Source organism: Clupea harengus, chromosome 17 (genome assembly GCF_900700415.2).
Source record: "Clupea harengus chromosome 17, Ch_v2.0.2, whole genome shotgun sequence".
Lineage (NCBI taxonomy): Eukaryota > Metazoa > Chordata > Actinopteri > Clupeiformes > Clupeidae > Clupea > Clupea harengus.
This window is the reverse complement of record NC_045168.1, coordinates 9,063,577-9,089,576: the sequence shown is the minus strand read 5'-3', so window position 1 is coordinate 9,089,576 and position 26,000 is coordinate 9,063,577. Positions and strand designations below refer to the sequence as shown.

The 26,000-nt window shown below is 44.4% G+C and overlaps 1 protein-coding gene across 1 annotated transcript in view; it reads right to left on the bottom strand.

The window, feature by feature from the left end:
• Positions 1–25,694, bottom strand: part of rbm33a (RNA binding motif protein 33a) — a 37,154-nt gene extending 11,460 nt beyond the window's left edge. Inside the window, 13 exon segments of the mRNA XM_031583756.2 lie at positions 408–701; positions 1,575–1,927; positions 2,306–2,432; positions 5,427–5,488; positions 6,459–6,933; positions 8,711–8,967; positions 9,479–9,647; positions 9,772–9,930; positions 12,241–12,490; positions 12,675–12,748; positions 13,725–13,770; positions 24,393–24,471; positions 25,505–25,694. Of these exon segments, the coding sequence (XP_031439616.2) occupies positions 408–701; positions 1,575–1,927; positions 2,306–2,432; positions 5,427–5,488; positions 6,459–6,933; positions 8,711–8,967; positions 9,479–9,647; positions 9,772–9,930; positions 12,241–12,490; positions 12,675–12,748; positions 13,725–13,770; positions 24,393–24,471; positions 25,505–25,523 (2,364 nt within the window). The 5' untranslated portion in view covers positions 25,524–25,694.
• Positions 25,695–26,000: the final 306 nt, after the last annotated feature.

The window sequence follows — 26,000 nt, the reverse complement described above, 5'->3', positions numbered from 1 at the left end:
CCTCAGTGGTGTGGTTTTACACACACAACGCATTTATTTAAGAATCACATTCGTGCTTCTATCTTGTGTGCTAGTCATTTATTGTGAATATACATGTATAAAATCAATTTGCTTATTTGCTAATCTATTACGTGAAAAAAATATGAATTACTTATACACGTGAAAAAGTCAATAAAAAATAAACAAATAAATCACATTTGTTGAAATAAGGGGATTAGTGTTTTTTTGGTGGTTAATCAGCATTGAGCCCATGACCATTGTGTGCTCCATATTTTCTTCATAGAGACGAGGCTACTTAGTGGGTCTCAATTCTCTTCTGTGCTGGTTAGTGCTATCTGTGGTTCTGTCCTTGTCTCATCAGTCAGCGTCATTCATCTCTCTCTCGACAGCGTGTGTGACCGGCTCACCATGCGTGGTCTGGAATGGGCGTTGCTCTGCTGAGGGTTCTGCGAGCGGCGCTGCATCTGCCGGGGACCGCCGTGCATGTGCTGCTGCTGCTGCTGCTGCTGCTGGTGGAAGCCCTGCTGGCCCAGGTGCATGAGGGGCAGTGGGTCGTTGGGGTGGGGCTGGTGCTGCTGGGGGGGGCCCTGGTGCTGGTGGTGGGGACCCTGGTCGTGCCTGTCGTGCTGCTGCTGATGCTGCTGGTGCAGGGGTTGATGGGATAGTGGAGGATCCAGGAGCTGGGGCTGAGACATTAAACCCTAAAAAAATAAGGGGGGAATGAGCAATAAAACCATTATTAACACACAGATAAAAAACACACACATACAAGGCACCTGGACTTGTTTCTATCACTATTTACGAGCCAGCGCCCCATCAGTTAAAATGTCATTGAAGAAAGGGAACATTGCCTCGCTCTGAAACGGTAAGGTGCATTGACATGCAGCTCACCACTAGAGGGCGGGCTTGCCTGCTGCAAACAGCTCCACCAAATGAGCTGCCAAAAAATCCACCAAAATCTGTCTGCCCATTTCACCAATCAAATGAGCACCTCTCATAACATGGTGGCTCTGGAGTCAGACATGTTTACACACACACACACACACACACACACACACACACACACACACAAACACAACCTCTAGGAAATGCTCAGGATCTGGAAAAACACTCCAGAGAGTAATGTATCCCTGTTTGACCTACATCCCCACTGCCCTCATTTCAACCGAAACACCTCGTATGCAAGCGGCAGTGAACTAAACAATGATGCATTCAGTCTAATGCCAGCTTTTTAAACAATGGAAAATCCGTAGAACAGTATGATCCATCTGTATTTCATTCCGATTCTGGGACACAACAGATATTCCGTTCCCCTTTCTGGACCAGTGCCATTTCTTCCAGCTCAACACAATGCTGAGCACAAAAGCAAGCAGATGGGGGCTGACAGAGGGAGATAAAATAGGTGACCACCGTGAAAAGAAACCAAACATTTTCTGATGCATTTCACACAGCTCTGCAGCGTCAATCAACTGGCACAGCATGCAAGCATGCACACACGCACGCACGCACACACACACAAACACTGAAACATGCAACCGTGCACACCTAAACCCCCTGCTACCGTTCAGACTTACTCTTTGCCGTACCTGCAGCCCAAACGGCATGTGCTGGGAGTTGAAGGGGGGCCCTTGCTGCGGTGGGAAGGGCTGCCTGTTGCCCATGAAGGGCCGCGGCCCCGGCGGGCCTGGGGGGCCACTGTGCGGGGGCGGGGGGCCTGACCGGGGTGGCGGCTCTCTTTGGAACAACGCACCAAGAGGTCCCTGGCCCTGTCCTGGCCCTAGAGGGCCAAAGCCGGGCCCACCCGGTCCCTGGCCAGGCTGGGGGAAGGAGAGAGGCCCCTGCCCTGGCATGGGGTGGGCATTGTTGTTGTTGTTGTTCATGAGTGGGGAGGGTTGGTCAAACAAGTGCTGCCCAGGGAAGCGTGGCTCTGCATGGAGGAACATACACATACATTTGTCACTTTCTGCTTTGTGCAATGTATTAGCGTAGAGTGGCTGTTGATGGTCTTCCACATGCATGCATGCATGCATGCGCACACACACACACACACACACACACACAGATATATACAACGCATCTTTGGCTTTATTTGATTTTAATAATACATGCACGAAAATGTAAAATCCCGCAATGGATGGGCATAGGTCATTATTATACACATACTTGCAAATTAAACCCTATAGGTATGTGGCATAATGAGGTTATGGACCCCGCGGGGTCAGGGGTACTTCAAAAGCTACTTAACCCTTGATGCTCTGGCTTTTTGGGAGGGGGGCTGGGGGGGGTAAGGGTCTGGTTCTCTCACCTCCGAAGAAGAAAGGTTCTCTGTCTTGGTGAGGGGGTGGTGGACCCCTCCAGGGCTCTGGGGGGTGAGGGGGTCTCGGAGGCTGCCCAAAATTCCCTGGGTGGTGCTGCTGGAAGTCTGCCGGGCCCTGGGAGAGTGAGCCACAGAGGGAAATGGTGTGTGTACTGAGAGAGTAAAGTAGTGACTGACGGTTGAAAGATCAGGGAAGTGTATAAGATTAGGTACGGAGAGAATGTGTGTATGAGTGTGTTTGTTTATAATGCCGACAGACCATAATAACAAGAATAATTCAGCAAGACACTACATTTTCCCAATATGGTATATATTTAGACAGTATAGAGTGCACAGATTTGCACCAATGTAACAATCACCATCCAACGACCATGCCATTTTGTGTGAGTAACCAGCAAGGCATGTCGGAGAGACAAAAACTGCCCAGCACAATGAGAATCGCACAAAGGCAGCTTGGCGCTGCAGCCCTAGTTTCAGAGCACGGCTCACGTAGACAGCGCTGCCCCCGCACCCCGCCAACTCATCCACCTTCTCCAGGCGAGAGCAGATAACGATCCTTTAATCCCTCCACTGAATGCCGATCCCCTCTGCGTTCTTCTTTCATTCCCTTAAACATCCCTCTCTCTTAAGAAATTAACCTCCATTCAGCAGGCCGCACCTCTGCAAATTAGAGGGGGTTTTGTGGGGGTGGGGCAGGGAGGGGTGGCGGGGCTTACTTTTACTCAACGCATTACTCACACCTTGAGATGGTATCAGCCCTTAATCCGCCTCTCCTCACCGGGAATGGTGGCGACCTTCATCGAAAGAGGTGTGTGTGTGTCTGTGTGTGTGTCAGAATTTGGCGTTGATCTTTGCGAAGTGGCTTTAAGAGAAGTTTAATCAGGCGGCTTAGATAAGCACCTGGGGGGGTGGGGGGTACAGGAGAGGGGCAGGCGGACAAGGAAAGGACGGATGGACGGATTGACGGATGGATGGATGGAGGGGAGGGGAGGGATCTGCATTGTTAAACTAGCCTCTCCGTCTTCCTATTCAAAAGGCGGTCAGTTCCTTAAACACAATGGAGCTTAGCGCACATTCACAATCGCCGCTGTCCTTCTTCGAGGGTTCGATGAAGGGGATGGGGGAGGGGGGAGCGTGCGCCTGTCATCCTGGCTAATCCTGGGCCAATACACACAGATCTGCTCAATATGTAATAGGCGGCATGATCTGGATCGCACTCACACAATAAAAACGAAGGGCTGAGTGAGACAAATGTGGCGGTTTTCCAGTGGATTGACTGCAGGGTTACTGCGGGTCAAAACATCCAATCTGATGTCAGCTATCGGTGTGGAGAAGATTAAAGGATGACATTTGAATGACAGTAGTGGTGTTAATAAAGGACGGTTTTACACATCCATTAGCATGAAGAGAGCGAGAAGGTCGCTGGATTTTGACAAAGTTTAAGAAGAAATTAAAAAGTTCTGTGAACACACCATATTGAATTTAAGTCAATAGTTAATATTTAAATATACACTGTCAGAAGCCTTCTCAAACACCAGCAATCCTAAATAAATATCACCCCTGCTGGAGGAGGCCTAGGTTGGGGACTACAACCGTAAGAATTTGTAAATAGTACAAGATTAACAAGTAACAGTTGCATATTCAATTGCTGGAGGCTATTCCCCTAGTTGAAAATGAAATATAAATAGCAGGGATTAATATTCAGACCTGACTCGGGCAGTAAATATTCGAAGTTGAGTTGCCCCCCCCCACCCCACGTGACATGAGATGCAATGGTATGCTAATGCAATGCTAATGGACAGTAATCAGGGGGCCCTGGGCTAATGGAGGTTGTTGGCTGTTTAGTTGCTGGCGTCTGATGCAAGGTCTGGCGCATGCCAGGCCAATGCAGCAGGGTGTGTGTGGGGGGCAGCTGTGGCATCTCACTCTCTACACAGACACACACATATATGTACAGTCACTTCTATTGGTCTGTCTAAACCTAGAAATATGCCACAACCCTAGCGATTATCAACATCAATATCAGCGCGTTCCATTTCACTCCTCCAGCGGAGCATTGACTAGCAGCTTACTTATTCCCAACGTGTTCGGCGCACCGGCTGGGTCTGCGGCGAGGTCTGGAGGACCTGCGGCACACGCAACTGGCTGCTAAGCCTCGCCAGGGCCTTGTTTGCATAAATCCATTTACATCAGCCTCTGCCTGGACGAGAGCATCAGCGCGCACACACACACACACACACACACACACACACACACACACACACACACACACACACACACACACACACACACACACACACACACACACACACACACACACACACACACACACACACACACTTCACCTGATGCCCTGTCTGGCTTTAATTAGGAGGAAAGAGAGGGATGGGGGGTGGGTGGGGGGGGGTCATAAAAAGGATTGAGGATGCCGTAGAAGAGAAGGCATTGAGCACACGCCGGTTAAATAGATGTGCAAAACAGTAAATGAGTAGAAAGGGGCACTGAGAACGGCAGGAGAGGAGAACAGAATGAGTAACTGGCATCCACTGGAGTGGGCTGCAGATCGGTTTCCCTCCTGGCAGTAATCACTTTAGTGGCACTGCTGTCATGTCAGTAATGGGTTCTTTGTCGCCGTGACAACACCATCCCATTCTACATACGAGCCCACAGCACAGAGATATGGGACGGGCTCTTTTTCCATTTAATCTGCCGGTCCTTACAAACACCAGACCAACACAGCCTGCGCTCCCAAACCTAACTACCCTTCTCGAACCGGTTTGCACGGGGTGATGGTGGTATAAAATGCATGATTGATATTTCTGCGCTGGTTTCTCATATTTTTTCAAGCCCCCCCCAGACAGAATCCCAGCCTCCCCCATAGCAAAGCCGTTCCACAACCCCCACTGCAGAAGAAGCCCATCAGTACCTACGGCCCATATCGGACCCCTGCAGACAAACACACTTACTGACACAGACGTGCGTGCACACAGGCCGCTAAACCAACGTCACAGCTGATATTCCGTTAGAGTGAGGCGCTCACAAAGGCAGAGATGTGTGTGATGGAACCATGAGTAGAAACAGGCGATTGGAGGAGAGCGCAACTACTCACTGGAAATCTCTGGGGACCCACCGTAGGTCTGGGCTGATTCTGGGTAGGAGGCACCAAGGGCACTGCAGAGAGAGGAGGGGGTGGGGGGGGTAGTGATGAGTGCGGGTAGAGACAAAAGACAAGAAACACCAGGCGGAGACAGAGAGAGTGAGAGACACATAAAGCGAACAGGAGAGACATAAAGAAATGGTTTGACTATTACACCTGACAGACCCTCAGACAAATCATGAAACACGCCTGTAGCTGTGGTGAGAGGTGGAACCTGATAAAGCTGAGAGGGTTTAACAGCGCCTGGGCGGGGGGGGGGGGGGGAGAGAAAGTCGGCTCAACAGGCTTTTTACAGGCCTCTTACTGCAGGCTGACTGCTCCCATTTCTGCACCAAATCCATTTTAACGCTGTGACCTAAAAGTGTTTCTGGAACACTTGCTCCAAAACACTTGGACAAATACTTAACACACACACTCACACACACAAGCCATTATACATGTCTGGAGGCAGAATGAGGATACCATCCCTGATCTGTCAAACTGGATTGTCCTCTGAAGAGCACCCTTCCCCCACCTCTTTCTCTTGCTCTCTAAAAAAAACACCACCTCACTCCCTCACTCACTCGCGCACGCGCACACACACACACGCGCTTCCTCTGAAGTAACCCGTCTCACCATAGACAGACAGGGGATGGATGCACTAACCAGACAACTCTTTCTGTGACTGGCTTTGCCCAATATACGCTTGAGCCTACAGAGGCTACATTATAATCCAGCATAGATGGGGAGATACAATACAATGTGTTCATTCACATCAGGATAATACCAGTACAAAATGTGACTACTATACAAACAATAGTAAGGACATTCATGAAATTAAATCAACTTAATTAAAATCAGTGACACAAATAAAACAAATCCACATGTATTTGTTAGATACAATAGACATAATGGTAACTTTCTTTGTAAAAGGTAAGAAAGACCATTTATACTGGTGCTTGGACATCTAGGTTTGAAGTTGGTCACCACAGCGCTGTCGCTCACCTTGCACAGGTGAGGAGGAGGGGCCTCTGAAGTGGGGGTTGATGTGGATGTTCTTGGGCTGCTGCTGCGGGTGCTGCTGCTGCTGCGGGTGATGTTGGTGGTGCTGTGGTGGTGGATGCTGATGCTGCTGTTGCTGTTGGTGATGGTGCTGATGCGGCGGTGGCTGTGTGTGTGGGGGCACCTGGGGGCTGAGCATACGCTGGGGGGGCTCCAGGTGGGAGCGCAGGGGCGAACGCTGAGCCAGGTGGGGGGGCAGCAGAGGCTGCAGGGGCTGCTGCACCAGCGGTTCACCCACCTCCAGGAACCCTCCTCCCCCAGGACCTCCTCTGAGGCCAGGCGGCCTCTGCTGCTGCTGCTGTTGGTGGTGGTGCTGCTGCTGCTGCTGCTGCTGCTGCTGCTGCTGTTGTTGTTGCTGCTGTTGTTGCTGCTGCTGCTGGTGGTGGTGCAGGAGGAGGTGAGGCAAGGGCATGCGGTTCTGTTGTGGGGAGAGCAGGGGGGGGGGGGGGGCAGGGAGAGGGAAAAGAAAGATGGGGGAGGGAGAGGAAGAAAAGGGCGGAGGTTGATTGACAGAAATGGGAAGGGGGTAACAGAGAGAGGAAGAAGAAGAGAAAAAATGAAAGAGAACAAGAGAGGGGTTGATTCAGAGGGAGAGGTGGGTAAAAAGGGAAGAGAGAAACAGGGAGAAATGACAATTAAAAAAATGGAAGAAAACAAAGCCGGGTTATCACTGGTTTGCCACGGCAGGAACCATCCAATTAGACAGGCCTGCGTGTGTGGATGTGTGCCACACAGACACCGAGGTGGGTTCTGTGGAGGGCCTCTGGGGACCGCAGGGGCTTAGACAGGCAAGCAGCTGAGGACAGGATGTGTATGAGGGGCCCACAAAGCGCTGCTCTACAGCTCAATCGATGAGCCACAACATCCACACACAGACACACACACACACACACACACACACACACACACACACACACACACACACACACACACACACACACACACACACACACACACACACACACACAGAAGGCTTCCTTACCTATACATTTCACTCATGTGTAATTAGCAGCCTACGGGGCGGAGGGATTAATTCACTTGCTCCTTCGCTCTCTCTCCCCCACTCTGGCTTTCTCTTCTGTCGGTCTGTCTATCTCTCACCCTCTCGCTGCCCCCCACACCTCCCCCTTCCCTTTTCAATCCTCCATCCCCTCGCTCGTATGAAGATATCTTCTGCCCTGTAGTTATACATGCATTTGGCTCCAGCAAGACTCATGCATACATGCATGTCCCATGCATTGAGGTTTTGCGTACACACAGTAGATAAAAGCCCTTTTTTCAATTCCCCTCACGAGTCAATCAGATGGCAAAACGTAATTATTTCTCTGCTCGTCGCCATGACGACACCTCTGAGTCTCTCCATATTTTTTCTTCATGACGGAAAGCCTCAGCAGTTTTGCCATGAAGCCGACACGTCTTGTTGAGCATCTGACATAGCTTCTCCTCCTCCGTTAAAAGAATTAGCCTCTGAGAGACGAGTCACGGGAGACGAATGAAAAACATCCGACGCCTCGGATTAGGCGCTCCGGCAGATACGGAATAATAAAATAAAGTGCGAGTAAAGTAAATCCTCGGTAAAGTACAAATTAAATTTTGTGTAATGCTTTCTAAATGGACTACCGCCAAGTTATTTGGCATAATCCATATATCAACAAGGATGAGAGCGATGAGTAGGGGAGGATGATCGACTTTTTTTTGTGTGTCCCCTCCCCTCTCCCAAAAGCAAACAGAGTAGGGCATGACTATCATAGGACATGGGCAAACAAGGCAAATTATTCACGAGCACATAGAAGTGGGGTCTGTGGAAAGGCTCGTGAGCCGTCAGGAGATTACAGATATCACCCAAAAAGCAACGTGTCTGCCAAAGTCAGGCTGCAGGAACGCAAACATCACGTGACTTCACACCAGGTTATGAGAAGGTGAACGTCCCACCACTCCGCACTACCCAGATACTTTATGAAAATCTTACCCATATGAATGGATGAATATACAGTACAATAAGTATCTGACATAATGCATTAACCATGGAACAACCATCAACCATCCAAGAGAGTGAAAGGGCCTGGAGGGGGAGGAGTCGTTCTAGAAGGAAAATACTAATATACTAATATATATATATATTCTCATGTATAGAAAAACACTGCTGTTGTCATAGTAGGCTTTGAGGCTGTGCTCTGAGGGGTGTGGCCGCTTACCTGCATGCCCAGGTGCATAAGTGGGGGCCTTGGGTCGTTCATGCGCCCTCCTCGACCGCCGAAGTCACCCATTCCGAAGTTTGGGAAGCCACCTCTCCCTCCGCCTCTTGCTCCCATGGGCCCTCCTCCTCGTCCTCCCATGGGCCCTCCCCTTCCGAAAAGGCCTCCTCTGCCACCTCTCCCCCGGCCTCCGAACCTCCTCTGCCTCTCCCTCTCCTCCATCTCCCGCAGGTTGGCCTTGGCCTCCTCTGACAACTCTGAAACACAACACACGCAATGTAGGTTGAGGGCTGGGCTAGTGGCTTAGTGGATTTCCTCTACACACACTTCTGTTTAAGTTCGATGTTCTACATAAAACCTTCCAGATTCGAACAATGCTTTCTTCAGAGTTGCAAACTGCCTCAAATCTCACAGGGAATAAAAGCTGACAAAGGAAGACCACAGAAGAGCCTCTATCAGAGAAAAGATCCTCCCCTCATCTTCCTCTCGCTTGCAATGTGAGGTGACCCCCTGAATTTTCAAGTTGCTTTGAAATAATCCAATTCAGACTAAGAGTGAAATGGTCGTCCTTTCTTTACAAATTGCTTCTTAACGGCTAATGTCTATATGGAGTGCCTGAAATGAAGAACGATGGTTCTTTTATCAACCTGGAATAGATCTGCAATTCTTTCATTCCTCAATTTTCTCACTTATAAAACAGACAAAAGGTCTGACCTGCTCTGAGGACATTCTCAACAACACTCCCCCAGGAACCATTTCTCAACGCACCCAGGGTTTCTGGAATGTTCCTCCTCTTCCTCGATGCATCAGACAGACGCACCACTGTCACGTCCTTGCGCTCTGTCTTGAAGCGCAGCCGGCCAGATTCTTCGTCGTCATCATCTTCCTCATCTGACTCATCCTTTACGTCTTCCTCCGGCTCCGGCTCATTCTCAGCCTAAGAGGACACATGCACAGGTCACCCTCATCATCACCACCATCACCATCACTCAAACCAATTCAGTGTCTGAAGGCACACGTCTTATCTACACCTAACCACACACACACACACACACACACACCTCTCCCCCATCAAAAGCCTGGGCGTCGTCTGGCTCTGGCTCGTCCTCCTCCTGGGCCTGCTCTGCCTCTTCCTGCTGTTCCTCCACAGGCTCTTCCTGTTGTTGGTCAGTCTGCTCATCAGCCTCCTGCGCTCCGTACCCCGCGGAGTAATCATTGACCTGGGGCCCGTAAAAAAAACAGGAACAATCAATAAACTAATCGGTTTAATTGACCCTCACCCATGGGACAACCTCAGTTCCCAGTGCTGCCTTTTCTCTCCCAACCTAGGCTGGGAAATGAAATGAGTTTATATGTAAACCGAATAAAAACAAGGGTACTGATGAGGATGAAAGCAGGTAGAAACGAGTTGAAAGCTTTATGGAATGAAAATGTTAGGGAAGGAATCAGAAAACAAAAAGGGCAGCGCGTTGTGGTGGTAGGGAGGAAGAGAGAGAGAGGGGGAGAGAGAGGGAGAGAGACAGAGAGAGAGAGAGAGAGAGAGAGGGAGAGAGAGAGAGGGAGAGGGAGGGTGCTGGAGGGTAGAGAGGACCCCCATTACCATAACAGTGGGAGAGGAGGCTCATTACTATTCCTGCCTCCATTTGAAATTCTATGAGATGTAAATGTTTGACATGATACACAGAAACGGCAGATAAACACGCACACACATATACACACACACACACACACACACACACACACACACACACACGGCTCAGTAGCGGAGCAAATATATAATTGACTGGGTTCTGCACAAATAACACACGCTCACACACAGAGACAAACACACAAAAGAGAAACAGCTGTGCAAGGACGTATTCAAGTTGGTGACGGTGGAGATATCGTAACGCTGCTCAAATCTCACACAGCCACACGCATATTTAGCTGAAACGACACTCGGAGGAACTAAAGAGAAAAAAAACAATGTCGAGGTGATGACTACATCAATGCTACACTCTCCCCTCCTCCTACACTTATTATATACACACACCCCCCACCCCTCCCACACACACCTCTGACATCTGCCAAATCCTAAAGAAACATATATATTTGTGATTACACATCTTCCCCTTATAGTCATCTGCTGCAAGTCCTAAGATGATGAGCAAATCAATGAATCAATTGCCAATCCAGATGCTGATGTTCAATTTACTGAAGACCCTTAACAAAACAAAAAAGGGTGGAAAACCATAAAGCACCATACACCCTACTACCTGCAATGCATCAACGCGGCTCTAACAACATGGGCAGGGTAGGGCCCCCCCCTCTGGGCCAAACAGCTTAATCCCTTAAACTGTTCCACACATTAACTCTCAATACCAGCAAACACATAAATGTTAAGCCCCAACAGCTAGGTGACCTTGTAAACAGAGATATCACTCACACACAGGCATACACACACAAGCGCACACACACACACACACACACACTAGCGGGTGCATGCATGCATGCATGTATGGCAGCCGTTTCCCTGAATGCCATACATGGCTAGTCAGAAGGTCATACACTTATCTTTATTTGTTTATTTGTGTTTTTCAGGAGGCCATATATCTTTCTTTGTGAGTGTGTCCGCTGCCGTCACGTCAGAGAGGAGCCTGACAGCCCCATTCCAGATATCACCTGAGATCTTCCTCTTGCTCTTTGTTTGGCTTATTTATTTATTTTCTTACCTTCTCCCCTTTTGTGCTTTCTGCACCTAACAAATAAATAAGCTGGCCAAGAAACTCATCAATCATCCTTTGCATTTCCACACTGTAAAAGAGGTGTCTTTAAAAGGGTCAATAACCTTGTCACCTATAGAGAGGGGTTGAGTTTATCAGATGGTGTCTAAAGCTTGAGATAAAAGCCCCTTTTGCGTTTGGCTGCATCGATTGGCGGAGTGTCAAAGTGTGTGACAAAAGCGGCAGTAGCAGCAGCATCTCACCACCACCACCACCACCACCACCCGCCTCTGCCCTCCCCCCAGCTCCAGACAGGGAGAGCCTGCGGTCACAATCCTGGAGACAACGGCTGCTACAGGCGGAGCTGTGCTACCTGCTACCCTACCAGCCATCAGCACCCGTGTCGGTTTGCAGTGGGAGCGGGTCGCTGGCCCGGAGCGATAATGGAGCACATTCAGCCATCAACCCCCCCAACCCCCCCAATCTTATCATGAAAAGGCCACAGATCTGACACCTGCCCCTTCTTAGCCCCGGACAGGAAATAATGCTCATGGACAAATGAATAGAGAATGAGAGGGGGAGTAAATAGGCTAATAGACAGGCAGAAAAGCCAAAGCGACAGACAACAAAGAACAAAAGGAAGGAAAGAAATGAGCGAAATAAAGAGCAGACAAAAAATAACAAAAAAAAACGTATAGTAATAATAAAAAAAACAACGAAAAGAAAAGAAAATCGTGCAAAAAACAGGAGAAGTTGGAAAATAGGTTGGGACTAATCATGACTATAAACATCCAGAAGACAGAGAGGGGAAAAAAACTAAGCGCTCACTTGAAACTCGTCATCCAGCGGCTCGTCGATCTGCAGGTCCAGCACCGCGTCCAGGTAGGCCCCGTCCCCACCCGCCCGATCGTCGGAATATTCCACGCCTCCCTCATTCGCTTCGTAGTTTCCAGCATACTCCTGCTGCCCCTGCCCGTAGCCACCTCCCTGTCCAGCATTCATTTCAAAGTCCCCCTCTTCCCCAAAGGTTGAACCGAGGCCCAACGTGGCATTCAGGCTAACCGTGGCACCCTGGCCGCTTTTGGGAGAGAGAAAATGAAAACAATGAAAAGGCTTTGTTTTGTGTCATTTAAAATTCATGTCTATCCATGCTTCTTGCATTTTTATATTATTTCCTGTTTTCTCTAGTTATATTCTCTCGTTCCCACTGTGCAGTCTTTAAACACCAATTTCAAGGTGAGTGGAACTAGTAAAGGCCTTACCTGGGATTCCCTTCCTCCTCGTCACTCTGCAAGAGGTCGTCATTAAGCTCCTCATCTGAGAGCTCTGAGGGGTTCTGGGAGAATAACACAGCCACAGGAGTGAGGTGAGTGTGGGGCGTTTGGAGGAACAGCACAACTAAAAACCTTCACTACCTCCAAAGACATAATTTCATGCCATGGCAGGGCTCCAGATAGCAACTAAAATGTAGTTTTTTTGATTTTGCGACCATTTCTTTCTCCGTCAGTCACCAGTGGCGACCGTCCCTCATACATTCCCTTCAACAAGCTGAGGTCATGACATGACAGGGTCCTACATAAGCACTTGTCTAATTTATCCAGAGCTACTTTAAAAAAAAGAACCCTCAAACAACTCAAAAACTAGCTTGAAGGACAAGTAGGGTGCAGTGTAGTAAAACTTCTATTGATACTGGCATTTGTATTCAGCTAGCATCCTCATTTAGGAAATACTTTCGTGGTAACTACATAGGCTAAGCTCTGCAGCAGGTCACCCATGTCATCTTTTTTCACTCCCGACACACATCTAAGTCTACCAATTCCCTGAAAAAATCTACGTCACACGAAACACCACATAGATAGGCTACACAGAGCTAATCAAGTTGACATGACAAAACTTTTTTTAGGTTTCACTTAAGCTCTTTGGCAACTAGGTTACTGTAGACTCTGAACACCACCCATATCACATACACACATTAGCTGCCTGATATGTCTATTTTGTAGTTGAACCCAGTTGTTAAGGTGTGGTGATTATGAAGATAGCATCAGCCATACAGAGTCAAGTTGATTTATTTGCAGCAGGCCTAGCCACTAGCCAGTTTTTTAGATATCAGCCAAGGAAATAGTGAAAGTTAACTGTGACAATTTATATTGATGGGTTTCTCAATTGTTAATTCTTACCGAATACAGAAACTAAGACGTGACAGGGTTTTTCTGTTTCTGTTTTTCTGATTAGGAGGCATTGGCTGCATGTCTGGAGCCCTGCATGGAGGTATTTACTGTTGAAGATGAACAGGGCTTAAGGGTCCCACTAACCTTCTTGTTTGTCCAGTCTTCTTCCAGCAGGTCCTCTTCAAGGTCGCTAAACAGAGACATGACACAGGTGACAGGTGAGGCCAGGGCTTAGTTCACACAGCGCAGACCAACATTCCTGTGTGTTAACACTGACCTATTCAACTTTCCTAACATATCCTGGGGAAACAAAAAATTGACATCTTTTTTTAATTTTTTTATCCCCAACAACAGAGAGATTTAAGAATCGGTAACAGGCTAATATGCGGTCACAGAGACAGAGACCCACCCACTTAAAACCATAATTACTAGGGATGTCAAAGGCTAAGAAGCCACTTGGGGGTATTGCTCAAGGGGGAAGCATTCCCACAAATTCCACCTGCCTGCATTAATCAGCCCCCATGGTGACCAACAGCATTTAAATACATATTCATCCAGGTCCTTTCTGAACAAAAACACGCAGCATCGATGTAAATAGCGGTAAATCATACATGTCTAACCCCAAGACAGATGACACTTATTATAAGTGGATTTTTTCCCTCTAAAACCAGCAAGTTGACTAGCTAACAGGCTATAGGTTTGCCTTGCAAACACCAACACAGCTGGTACTGCTACAGGTTTGGCAAGTTTGCAAAAATGAAAGAACAGCAGACTTCAAGAGTTTTAAGCCTTCTAACAGTGAAGCTGACAACAGGTTAGTCATAGAGACATTTATTTTTGTTAGAGCATCTATGACCATCAGATTCTAAAGCTTAGCCTGGTCTGTTAAATTCAATATTATTGCTTATAGATATTACAACTGCTGTTAAAAGAAACGCTGCTTCTTAAACTGACTTCTGACGGTTTGTTTTTTTCTTTCCATTTTAAGTTAAATTGCAAGTAATATGTCAGTGTCTCAATCTTTGCACTGTGGTGGTGGCCTATTTTTTTCCACTGTCAAAGGGAGGCCTACCATGAAAAGCTTGTGAAGCACTCATTTACAGCATCGTGTGCAACATCAAATGTTGTTTTTTATGATGCTGGTGATCATTTTGTCAAAAAAAAAAATGCAAAGATTGCAGGCATGGTGCTGAACATCCAATCTCGGTGTCGACGTGGAAGCTATGATTAAAGCTGTTGTACAGCTGCAAGACCTTACCAGCGGCAGACAGGCAAACAGATTTCAGGATTCAGGACAGACCATTAAATCCGACACACACTCTTGATAACAGAACCCAAAACAGTCAGAAAAACCAAGCAACAGCTTGAAATAGGAGGAAAGAGAGTTATCTTGACGATTCTAAAAGTGCCATGCACACAGCAAGTGAAATGAAATCAAAGTGTATTTGTATGTAGCAAATATTATGCAATATGGAGGGGTCTCAGAAGTCTCATCTCTCTCAAGGAGAAGCGAGAAATGCCACTTTTGAGATATAAATAAATGCTGAGAGGTAACACACCAATACTTCCTAGAGCAGAGACAAGTACCGGGAGAAGTGACTGACCATTTCACTTTTAACTCATTTACACTAACATAACTGATTACCTAAAAATACAATCTTCACTCAGGATAAGATGTGGTACTCACAAAAGATCCAAAAGCTGAAATCTTTTTTACATAAATCCTTAGTTTGAAGAGGTAATGAATATAGACCAAGACTGAATACTGTTTGACATCAGTATTAGGGTATAACATTTTAAGAAACGTGAATTACCAGAAAGAAAATAGGAAATGTGGCAAATTACCGACTGTACAAATGGATGAACCGTCACCCAAAGTTGCAATAAGTAGTTTTTCTTGTCATGAAAGGCAAATTATGTAATTTTAAACACATGACAAAAAATAGCATTGCACAATATTTCCAGGCGATCTATTGAATTTTTGTAAATATGTCCGTCCCTGAAAAATTCATAGTACCGTAATATCTAGGGCCCGACCAATAAATCAACTAGCCAATATTAATCAGCCATTAGCTAATTAAGCTAACTGGAAATCTAACGGTATCTGCGTTTATAACAACCGATAAATAGAAAAAAATGTAAAAAAGGAAAGTCGAAGATTGATCTTTCAACTGAATTACCAGTGTTGTCGTTGCATAGTTTGTCCACCAGAGTGAGCACTGCACAGTCTGATCTGTGTCTTTGTTGTAGGGTGATCATTTTTACCTGAAATGCTTTATTTAGAATATGTAACACTGACAGCAAACGTTTAAAATAGGAACTGCAGTCCAAATAAAAAATATTGACTCCCCAGGCTCAATGCTCACACGGGTTGCCAGGTTGAGGACACTGAATCTACACGAACAAGTCAACATCACACTTTAACTATGGCAAGCGACAACGAGTCCTACATTGTAAATTGATCAGCTAATGTATACGTTTGCAGTGTTTTGATAGTTTGCAAAATATAAAGCCAATCATATGGATTATTCAGTCTGCCAATGTTAGCTAGATGTATGGATGGCTATGTATGGTAGCCAAAGGTAAGCCTGAAAACAATCACTGAAAACAAAAGCCCACTTCTCCGAAAATACACTCTCTGGAGTTGGATTTGGCTCCAATATCGTATTGATCAATTTAACAGATAACAGATCAATTATTTCACATTTATTTCGGAGTAGTAGCCTACTGTTCTTACTTGTTGCATCCCGATGCAGATCCCTAATAGCTAAAACGAATGCCATAATCAACCTGTGTACACAGAAAATTGTACATTGCTCGCAATCTAATGCTAGCAAAATTTCACCTCATCCATCAATTCAGTCACAACATTAAATAAACTCTTCGAAAACGGGTATATGGTTTCTATTAGATAGGATAGAAAAATAGCAAGTAGCTAGGGATGGGCATGAGTAAGGTCATCGTATTCATAAACTGAGTCAATTTAGAGTCAAACGTGGTTTCTATCATATATTTCTGTCAGACTGGTTGTTGCCGTGGTAGTAAACAGCCATGGCCCATCAACTCCACTTGTAGCGGGTCTCAAGCACTTTGACCATACGCTTTCATTCTGTATTTCCTATGACTGGGTATGGTTGCATATCGCCAGCTATAAATACTTTATAGCGCTTTAGCATGGTCCAAAACTGCAGTGAGAGGCTGCCTGAACGAAGGACCTGTCTTCCAGTCTGTATGTTTTCGTTTGACCAACTAGCATGTCACAGCTGATAGACAGCAACACTTGAGGGCTGGAATGAAAGCAGTAAAGGACAACATTTTCCTCGCTCTTTGCCACCCATCTTCCCCTTGCACTGTCTCAACACTAAAGGTGCAGCCACAGCCTCCTCCGCCTGCCCCTGAACATGATTGAGAACCGTCAAACACCTCGCCACTGGTAGACACAGAATTCAGGCAGCAGAGAGCTACTATTCCCACTACTAAAGAACAAGACCCAGGCAGAGTTTCTGACACTGGACGAGTTATGATGACCTGCATTATCTACCAAGGACACTACAGTCACCAGCAGTGTCACCGAAGTCACCCCTCTCATCCTCAACCCTCTCTCTTCCCCTCACCCCACATATGGATTTCTCAGAGGAAACCGAGGAACTGGTGTGTGCTGGGACTTAATTCTCACTCTCTGTCAGCCAGCCCACAAGTCCTTCCCAAAAAGATCTCACAAAAAGCCCCCCCCCCCCCCGCCCTTGTCCACCCTCCCCTACTGGAAAGATCTCTAAGGCCACTTCAACACCGTCAGCAGCAGCCTTGTCCTTCAGCTCCCCTGGCAGCAAAAAGCACAGAAAGTTCACTGAGCTCTACTGACAGCAACGGCGGTGTATAAAATATTGGGCCTCATGCAGCAACATTCTATTAAATTGCTCTTTTTATTTTATACATTTTCTGTTAAGAGAAGAAATAGTCGACTCCAGATGCATCCAAATCTGCTCTTACCCTGGTGTGCTGAATGATGAATCCTACTTGATCATAAATTGGCCGATTGTCTATGTTATTAGCATAGGTAACACCCCCTAAACACTATATAAGGGCAGGTGTTATGCTGTGTGCAGATACTGTGGCACATACCCAAAGTATGAGAGCAGTATGTAAGCCATTCAGAACGCACACAATATCATCCAAGGTCTTTATCGATGGACCAATAGTATTCCTTTTGCCCACAAATTTAATAATCCAACCATTATAATTATTCTAGAACATATAACCACCTAAATGTCATTATATGATATTCATGCATTCATTTATGTTGCTAAATATCATGTTTCCTTGCATTGGACAAACAATTTGTAGACTGTGAAAAAACATGTTTTTTTTGTAAGAAAAAGAACAAATTGTGGATTTAAACAAAAGTAAGATATTCGTTTGTGATGTGTTCAGGGGCACTGCTACAGTAGAGATGGTACTGACAGTTGTTCTGAGGACAACCTAGTATGCCTTCAATGGGCCTCATTCTCGAACATTTTCTGAAGTTTTTATGAAATGTTTTCTTACGGACTTCAGAAGACCAACGTAAGAAAACGATCTCCGCCTGATTCATGAACGCCTGAAAATGTGTTCTTACGCAGCCAAAGTGTTCTCAGCTGTGCTCCCCCGAATGAGGATTCTTAAATTGAACGCGCGTTCTCGTGCACCTGGATTTGCATACATACACGCCCCACCAGCTCCTTATAAGGGCACGCAAGTGTCGTGGGGCATCTGATGTTTTTTTGAGGAATTGCATTTAAGAAAACTCGATTTACGACAGCTATTTCGCGTTCTGAAATTTTTCTGAAGATCACAACGAATCCCAGATGAGAAAACTTTCATGAATGCCAAAAACATCATAAGTGAAGTTCAGAAGAAATTCCTTTTTAACTGCGTTCGAGAATAAGGCCCAATGTTCTTTATTCCGGTGTTGATTAGAAATACAAATAATTGAGTGCATTCAGATTATGGGGTAAACTAGTCCAATCGGTTACCTGTATCACATCAACTGCAGACTGCCCCAAGGGCTCCTCTTATCTCTACAAAGCTAGCTTTAGTTAATATTAGATCTGTAGCCATTGATTTTTATCTGTTAAAATCTTTATGCGGCCTATACATGGGAATGCACTTTTTTCGCCTGGTAGAACTTTAGTTGCGCACACATTAACTCTGCCAGATAAAGTGTGAATGGGTCTCTCTCTCCCCCTTTCAAAAACGAATTCCATTAATGTATCAGGTAAAAACAACATGGGATAGATAAAAAAAAAATTCGTTCACACTCAGTCTTTCAAAATGGGTGTTGTGTATTCCCATCTGACTGTATTTAACGGGATGCTACGTAGCGCTCACAGGGAAAGAATGGTCATGATATTTTAACATCCTACAATTTTGATTTTCTATTTCTAGAGACCTGGTTAACAAAAGGCAGCCGCACTACTATTCTCAACCAGACAGCACCAGTACATTTCGTTTTTATAAATACGTGGCCAACTGGCAAGTAAAGACGAAAAGTAGCCGCTTTATCTAAAGATGCAGTTCAGTGCAAATAGATTACACTTTTAAAAATTGTGTTTCTTTTGAATACCTCAGTTTCATATTGCAGGCTGCTCCCAGAATTAAGTGCTTTTGGTCTCTCGCAGCATGTGAAGAGCCAATGCACACTCGAGGCCCAACTTTGGATCTTGTTATTTCTAAAGGTCTTGATATTGCTTCTGTTATGATGAAGGACTTTGCCTTTTTGGATCATTTCTGTGTCTTCTGTGACTTAAAATCATTCCCGAGGTAGAAAATAAGATTCAAATAAGCAAGGTTTCTGTTAAGAAAAACTACATAAACAAGAGTACTCAGTTTATGGAGGCCACAGCTATGTAACCAACCTTGAGTGCAGAGACAGTTGGGATACATTTAACTTAAAAATTTCAAACGCCATGGATGTTGTTGCACCAGTAAGTCAAGAAAACTTTGAGCAAAAAAACCATGGAGAAACACTATGATGGTAAAAGCCCTAAAAAGAGAATGCAGAAAAGCTGAACGCAAACTGAGAAAAATTAAACTTTAAATCCACAATGACACTATGACTATCAACAAAGCCTCTGTAGCTTTAACTATGAGTTATGCAGGGATAGACAGCTACATTTCTCCAAGATGATTAACAGGAACAAACAACACCCACACTCTTTTTGTCATGGTTGACAAGCTTTCAAATCCCCCAAAACAGATAGCTGAAGAACTCCTTTCCACAGAGAAATGTAGCCAAATGAATTTGATTGCCTGGCAGCAGACAGTCATCTACTATCAGACGGACCATCAACACCACACAGTCAAACAATGAAACTATGCCAATCTCTATGAGGGCCTAGACACAATTCAACACAACTGACCAAAATAACTCTAGAGGAAACGCTTCAGCATTTTAAATCCTCGCCATGCTGTCTGGCATTTTAACAACTATTTTCAACTCTGTAAAAACGGATTTGCAGCTTACTTTAGCTCACGGCCATCAGGCACAATCCCAAAGTCACTAAAACAGCTGCAATTAAGTCACTCTTAAAAAAAACAGAACAGAACAAAAACAGAACTCTGGATCTGTGTTCAACAATAGACATGTCTTGCTTTTATAGCTAAGATCATTGAGAAAGTTCTTGTCAATCATCTCAGCAATTATTTTTACTCAAGCAGTCATTTGGATCAATTTCAATCAGGCTTTGACCTCACCACAGTACTGAAAGGGCTCACTCTTAACAAGTGTTAAAAGATATACTGCTGAATATTGATTCAGGTACAATCTCAGGTTGGGTTTTACTAGATCTCAGTGCTACATTTGTCACTGTAGATCATAGAATACTGCTGGACAGATCGGAAAAATTGGGTAGAACTTTCTGGAGCAGTCATTCATTCGTTCAGGTCTTATTTAGAAGGCCGGAGTTACTTTGCCACCATTGGCGGTTATGAATCTGATAGAGTGGTTATGACATGGGGAGTCCCCCAGGGATCAGTTCTCGGCCCTCATCTGTTCAGTCTCTATATGCTGCCTTTAGGGCCGATTCAACAGAACAACAACACTGATTACCATAGCTATGCAGATGATACACAGATATATCGGGCTCTCTCACCAGATGACTACGGATTGATAATTGCGGACGACAACAGTGAAGTCAACACAGCGCCATAACCTTTTATGCCCACACTTGAGGCGCACTTGACAAGCTGCAGTCTTCTCCTAAAAGTTAAGCATCGCTGACAAGAAAAAATAGCATCTAAACCACTGGAGGGCAAGCAGCAAAGAGTGACATTGTTAGTAAACCACATTAACGTCTTGTCATTTCCAATGGTTGCATTATTATCCCTGCACAGGTTCTGTGCCATCGGGGAATCCCTATGCTCCTGCAGTGATAGATGCCTGTAGAGAGCATGTGCCAAGTTACAAAAATTGGGAGGTGTGTGACCAGCCAAAATGACAGCAAAGTGTAGTGCGCACCAGCGGAAATAACATCATTTTTGGCACACACCACCATGCACAAGGACTGCAACAGCGACCATAAATCCCCCTTCACTGTGACAATGTTTAGAGCAAATAAATAAGGACAAAACAGAGATTATTGTGTTTAGCAACAAAGAGAAGAGAATCTGCCTTATCAAACTCCTCAACTCTCAGCAGGGTTTTTCCTGCATAGAGAAAAGAGGCTGCTCCAAGCTTGCCAGTTTAGAGAATACGTAGGTTTGAATTTGAGATTTGAGCAAGCAACTTAATGTAGCTAGCTTTTAGCTGTTTTAAACCAAGGCACTTCAAAAATGTTGTTTACAACCTGCTTACACATCTGGTTAAAACAACTAGTGAAGGTGTTTTAGAATAATATTAATGCCATATACAATAACTGACTTATGTTAACACCACTAATTAATGTTAGCTGTCTAATTATTTAGCGCAATGCTAGCATGCATCTACCGTAATTCAATTTTTAACCAAGGTAGCCTATTGTACTGCAAAATATTGATTGCGACCTGTTTACAAATCTGGTTAAAAAAATAAAGGTGAGCTGTTATTTATAGATATGAATTATTTCGCTCAGGTGGTGGGATGCGCCTTCATCACGCGTGCAATGCATGTTCGAATATGGTCTCAATAGTATGTTTCAAGTATAGGCTACAGCCGAAACCTCGTTCTGTTTTGATCAATAGTAATCGAGTTGATAAGCGTGTCTTCTTGTCTGAACAATACGCAACTGTGAGGTGCGCGAATGGACAGAGCGGCCAGCTGCCAATCACTCAACTTGCGTATGCATCCTGACTACATCAGTCGGCGGTGATTTTGAGCATAACATTCCATTTTCAGTATTCATGGCTTTCAATGTATTACAATATCTGCTATGTTGAGGACCTACACAGGTGTAGGCTATTATTTGATTTGTTTACCCGTTTGAACGAGTACCAGTAGACCGCGGGTCCTCGGGAGAGGCAGACAATCGCATTGGTTTATCAATGAAAGCTCAGCTCGTTCGGAGGAGAGCGGATATATTTGTGTTGCATCTCGAATTAATATTATCATTGATAAACCGGTGCGGTTGTAAACTGTCGTTCCGCTGCGAGGGCCAGCCCGACGTGCACAAATACACCTGTACAAATGCAAATGAAATGTCCACTCAAAATGCTGACAAAAGTTTGATTTCCAACGCAGCCTCCATTGGTGGGACAATAGAAGTTAAACACACTATTAAACATATTTATGGACAGTTTTAATAATAAAAACAAAAATAATGGTATGTAGGTTTGTATAATAAAAATGAATAGTAATAATAGATAAACTTGATTTTCATAATTTGTGTGTTCCATTTCTGACCACTGGTTAGTTCTAGATTCTATTGATATACATTTCAGTAGTTTGCATATATATGTAAAGAGGTAAACCTTAATAATCTTTGAACCATACATGATAGCACCATGGGGCTTGGACTATTGTCAATCTATTTGAATCTAAAGTGGAAGCAAAATGATTTCCTGAAGCATATCCTCATTATTTATGAAATGGTAAAATGTAAGCTACCAGGTGACATGGTAACACAGACTGTTTTTTTTGGAGCACCGAAGACCCATTTTGACCCAGGAAAAACCCTGCTCAGTTTCTAAAAACCAAAGACCAGGTCCAAAATCTTCGCATTCTAGTACACTTAGACCTTACTTTGACCAACCATATCAAAGCAACCACCAAAACAACCTTCTATCATCTTAAAATATAGCCAGAATCAACAGTTTGGTGTCCCAAAAAGACCAAGAGAAGTTCATCCATGCTTTTATTCCCCACAAGGTGGATTACTGTAATGTTCTCTTAACTGGTTTTCCCAAAAAGACCATTAAACAGCTGAAGCTCATTCAAAATGCTGCTGCTAAAGTAGATGAAGTCTATAAATCACTGAATGGTTTGGGCCTAAAATATATCTCTGATATGTTTGAAAAATATAAACCAAGTAGGGCCCCAAGATCCATGGACTCAGATCAGCTTGTAAAGCCAAGAGTCCAAACCAAATTTGGTGAAGAAGCATTTAGCTATTATGCTGCATGCAACTGGAACAAACTGCCAGAAGATCTTAGAGGTGCCCCCCAAAAAAATAAAATAAAAACCAGGTTAAAATTAATTGTCTTTTCAGGTGCTTATGCTTGAGCTCTAAAACCTGCACTCTATTCATACTGCTCTTTACACTAAACTTAATTATATTACTTAGCCTTTTAATTATGTACTGTGTACTTTCTTTTATTAATAATATATATATATATATATATATATATATATTTGTATTATTATTATTGTTATTATATATTGTATATATATATACACTTCATTGATTTGCACTCTTAAGTGCTTTGCCTTTATTTTTCATTTGGATGTTCCTTTTGTTTATGTAAAGCATATTGAATTGCCTTTGTGTATGAACTGTACTATATAAATAAACTTGCCTTTCCTTCGTCTATCAAACTATAACTTTATACATACTGAAACAATAAGATTAAACACATTGTAGGTCTGCTACATCATTTCTTAGCTTGTAGCTAAATAACATTTTGACTATGAACTTTAATCCAGCATTTGTGTCAACTGTCACTGCTGCTGATTGGCGGCTTGCTGGCATATCCATCCTCGTACCAGTGGCATGTACTTCGTGCCAGTGGCATGTGCTTCCGGATGTCACATGCAGATTAAGAATTTGACTCCTACTGCCAATAATTCAACTACAGTAGGCTTTGACAGGAGATCAATATTTGTTGTTTTCCATGGTCTGTGGTAATCTACCGAAACGTCATGTTTAAACATCTTCATAATCAAACCCATCTTGTTAAACATATCAGCACGGCATACATGCTGGCAACCTAGAAACATTTCACGTTTTGCTGTTGTTGACCAAGACACAGAATTGCTTCGTCGCATTTGACCGTTGCATCGCTTGCCATTTTTGACGGCCCAGTCGGTGCATTGGAAATTATTAGCCCACAGGGAGTTCATGTAAATTAACGTGAGAATATTGGAACAAATAGGCTACATACCAATGAGGGCTGATTGAGATACCCCCTTACCCCTTCATTTCATTCCAGTTATCAGTTTGTTTCAACAACAGTGTTTACACTGAGTATGCTACTGCACGGTTAAAGATTACTTTTTTTGGTGGTTGAAAACTGTGTTCGTGCTTGTATAGAATTATTTTCCAAAGAACGTATGTCATTCATTATTACTGTAGGTATTCCTTGCTTAAGTTGGGTGTTTGTTTATAGTCAAAGCAGGTAAGCACCAGAGTGCTGCAGGCCTACCTGTCAAGATCATCATCTTCTCCTCTTCTCCTCCGTGATCTCTCTGCACCTGGCTTATCATATTCGCCAAAGTCATCGTCTAAAAGAGAGTACAATCCTGTCAAATAACTTTAACAACGGGTTTTCAAGTACCCCACATGATACGGATAAACAAAGCAGACCTAAATCAAACTTAGGCAATGAAATACAGCCCACTTAATAGCCACTACAGATAGATACAGCATGACTGGAACATGCGAAGAACTGAAAAATTCATCACGTCCTCTTTTGCTTATGCTGTTATGTCCTCTTTTGGCGTTTGCTGGGTGACAAACGGTAACGTTAGGATCCATACAACGCTGTATGTACGACTGTTTACTAGCAAACTCAACCGTATGTTTTTCTCACTACTTCGCTGATTAGCCAGAAAATGGTAAAACAATTGGACCAGGTCGATGGCAGACTGATGTATATCGCAAACATTCTCAATTAACTGCTAAAATAGTAACCATGTTCAATCTCTCAGCTCAATATCCGCTTTTGAATTAATGGAATATAAGTTTAACAGGCTAGCTACTTCTCACGATAGGCCAACTTGGATGCATACGTTATGCAACAAAGGCTAATGTGCAGTTGGCTAACTAGCTAGCAACAGGGAAATAAAATGTTTTGCCTTCTGGCTAGACATACAAAGACAATGACATTACTTGGCGAAATTTCATTATTAGTATCACACTGCGCACAACTGGGATATAAACCACCGTTGTCTATCGAGCAAATCACCGAATCCCTCAGCTAACATTAGCTAGCTAGACAAGTAGCCTGTGTCCATAATAGTGTGGCTCGCTAGTCAGACTCGCGCAGCTAAATTGCTTAGAACTTTCAATGTTCGCTACTTTGAACATCGAGTAAAGACACCAATGGTGAGAACGCCATGCACGCACCACTTGTTGATATTGTTTAACGAAATAAACAAACGCATTCAATCTGGCAAATAATCTTTGTGTAGTAGGCCTAGCGCAGTAGCAGCATCAATCACTCAACATTTTCAGCTAATACACCTAGCTAGCTGGCTAGCAAGCTACCCTAACGAGCCAGCGTGAAAGCTACTGCACCATTCGTAAAGGTCGTACCTCCGGCATGTGCCGCCATAACACAAGAAGAATTCTTCACTGATAGAAACCGGATACAAATACAGGATGCATCTAAATTAAACTTAATGTTACAGTTATTCCCCAAGACGACTTGTTTTTATGAAAACCTGTTTACTCAAAGTACAGAAACATGGCGACAGTAGGTCGCCCAGGTGCATTATGGGAAACTTGTGGATGATCGCTGATGAGACTGCGCCAAAGTGCCTTGCTGCTTGCCAGATGTGCTGGTGCAAGTGTTGAGGCTGTAGCTGCGAAAATATTAGGCAGCGGAGGACTCCTAGCGAGGTGAGGAAGATACAACGTAGACTATAGGCTTATCAAACATGAAATTACAATAGATCACTAGAAGTGGTTAGTTCACTTCAGTTGTGTCACGTCATGGTCATTTTGGCATTGATATCCATCACATGCACGACTGTGAAACAGGATAGTGTCTATCTAGTAAGAATAATATAGTTGTGATTTCAAAATAATA